The 1,792-nt window shown below is 57.8% G+C and overlaps 1 protein-coding gene across 1 annotated transcript; it reads left to right on the top strand.

Annotated features, from left to right (window-relative positions):
* Positions 1–257: 257 nt before the first annotated feature.
* LOC123522256 (RNA-splicing ligase RtcB homolog) lies at positions 258–1,627 on the top strand. Its single transcript, XM_045294937.1, has 2 exons — positions 258–435; positions 1,428–1,627. Exons 1-2 carry the CDS (start codon positions 258–260, stop codon positions 1,610–1,612), a joined length of 363 nt encoding a protein of 120 aa, XP_045150872.1. The 3' UTR covers positions 1,613–1,627.
* The last annotated feature ends 165 nt before the right edge of the window (positions 1,628–1,792 follow it).

The raw sequence follows: 1,792 nt of genomic DNA, 5'->3' as shown, positions 1-1,792 counted from the left end.
GTCCTGACCTCCAGGTTTTCAGGAAACCGTGTCCTGGGTGGTGTCCGTGAGAGCAGAAAGTGCCGGGTGTTTGACGTGTAAGCTCATTGTCCACACTCTCTGGGATCTTGGCCGGCTCTGCCTCTCTGCATCCAGTGTCTGCACTGGAGTAGTCAGCTGGCCGCAGGCTTTTGTTGTGGTCGGCTTGGTTTCACAGCTCTTTGCTTTTAAAGGGAATTCTCCCTCCTTCACTTGGCACGGTAGCCTTTGTACCAGTGATGTTGTTACATTTGCAGTTGGGGACGCTGGGGGCAGGCAACCATTACGCAGAAATCCAGGTCGTGGATGAGATCTTCAATGAGTATGCTGCCAAGAAAATGGGCATCGACCACAAGGGACAGGTGTGCGTGATGATCCACAGCGGAAGCCGAGGCCTGGGCCACCAGGTCGCCACAGGTGCGTGCCGGACTCATGATTTCACGTGGCGTTGTCGGGGACGGTGAAGGGAGGGCGTCCATGTCACGCCTGAGTCCAGGCCAGGACCAGTGCTTGTTGATGCTCCTGGGTGCTGGGGACCCAATGCAGGATGCTGCATTGTGGAACTTGTGCTGTGGACGTTCCTTCAGCAAGGACCAGTGGGTGCCTGCTCAGAGGACACTGCTGTGGGCCTCACCCACGTGGTCTCCTGAGTGACCCTGCAGAGGAGAGGGCTCGTGCTGGGGGAGCCACAGTGTCAATGCGCACCTCTCGGGACAGACTTGAGGGAGGACTTGATTGGCACAGCGTTAGAGCTGAGCTGTGCACTGAACACAGTCACGCTAAGGCCATGTGTGACCCCCCACCCCACCCCCAATAAAACGTGAACCAAAGCGGGAGCCCAGGAAATCATGGGTAGGTCGCTAGATGGTCGGCCACAGGGTGGATGGAAGGACTGGGCACAGCTGAGAGGGTTACTCTGACGTGAAGGGAAGGCACCGCCCTCTCATCCTGCGTGCGCGTTGCATCCTGGGAGCGGTCCCTCTCATGGCCCGCCTCGCCCTGGAGAACCGAGACTCCAGCAAACAGGAAGCCTCCCAGCGTGGCTCCAGAAGAGCTCACAGTTTGTCCCTCTAAACTCCTTGAAAACTGACTGAGCAACAAGGCTGTGGTCCACCCTTCTGGACCTCTCGAGAATTGCTGTACCTGAGGCCTGGTACACTCCTTCCCCTTGGGTGAGCCGTCCTATACACAGGAGTCCTCTACACCGGCTGACGGCGACCACTATTAATCCCCAAACCTGATTGGCAAACAGGTGCACTTAGCAGTGCTTTAAGGGGAAGGCTGTCTTGTTCTCATCCGGGCTGTAGAGCTGATTCGCCTGTGGCCTACCTTTCTGTCGTGGGTCTAAGTTAAGAAGAGGAACTTTACCGGGGTGGGTTAACCCCAACCCCGCCCCCCACTTGTTCCAGATGCTCTGGTGGCGATGGAGAAAGCCATGAAGAGAGACAAGATTATCGTCAACGACCGTCAGCTGGCTTGTGCCCGGATCGCGTCTGTGGAGGGCCAGGACTACCTGAAGGGCATGGCTGCGGCTGGGAACTACGCCTGGGTCAACCGCTCCTCCATGACCTTCCTGACTCGCCAGGTGCTGTGACAAGGCTGTAACGTTAAAGCCTGTGGACTCTGCTCCCGGAATCCTGGGCAGGCATCCAAGCTTTGGGTGCCACCGTAAATTCAGTCAGCGGGCTGTTGGGGTGGCGCGTGAGGGAAGGAGAGAAGTCAGGGCTTGGGCCCAGGCTCTACCTCGAGTAACAGCGTAAGGAGAGCTGCCTCT

Source organism: Echinops telfairi, unplaced genomic scaffold (genome assembly GCF_000313985.2).
Source record: "Echinops telfairi isolate 266 unplaced genomic scaffold, ASM31398v2 ScPeMD7_3812;HRSCAF=4513, whole genome shotgun sequence".
Lineage (NCBI taxonomy): Eukaryota > Metazoa > Chordata > Mammalia > Afrosoricida > Tenrecidae > Echinops > Echinops telfairi.
Note: the sequence above shows the minus strand (reverse complement) of the source record. Positions and strands in the feature narration are given on the sequence as shown.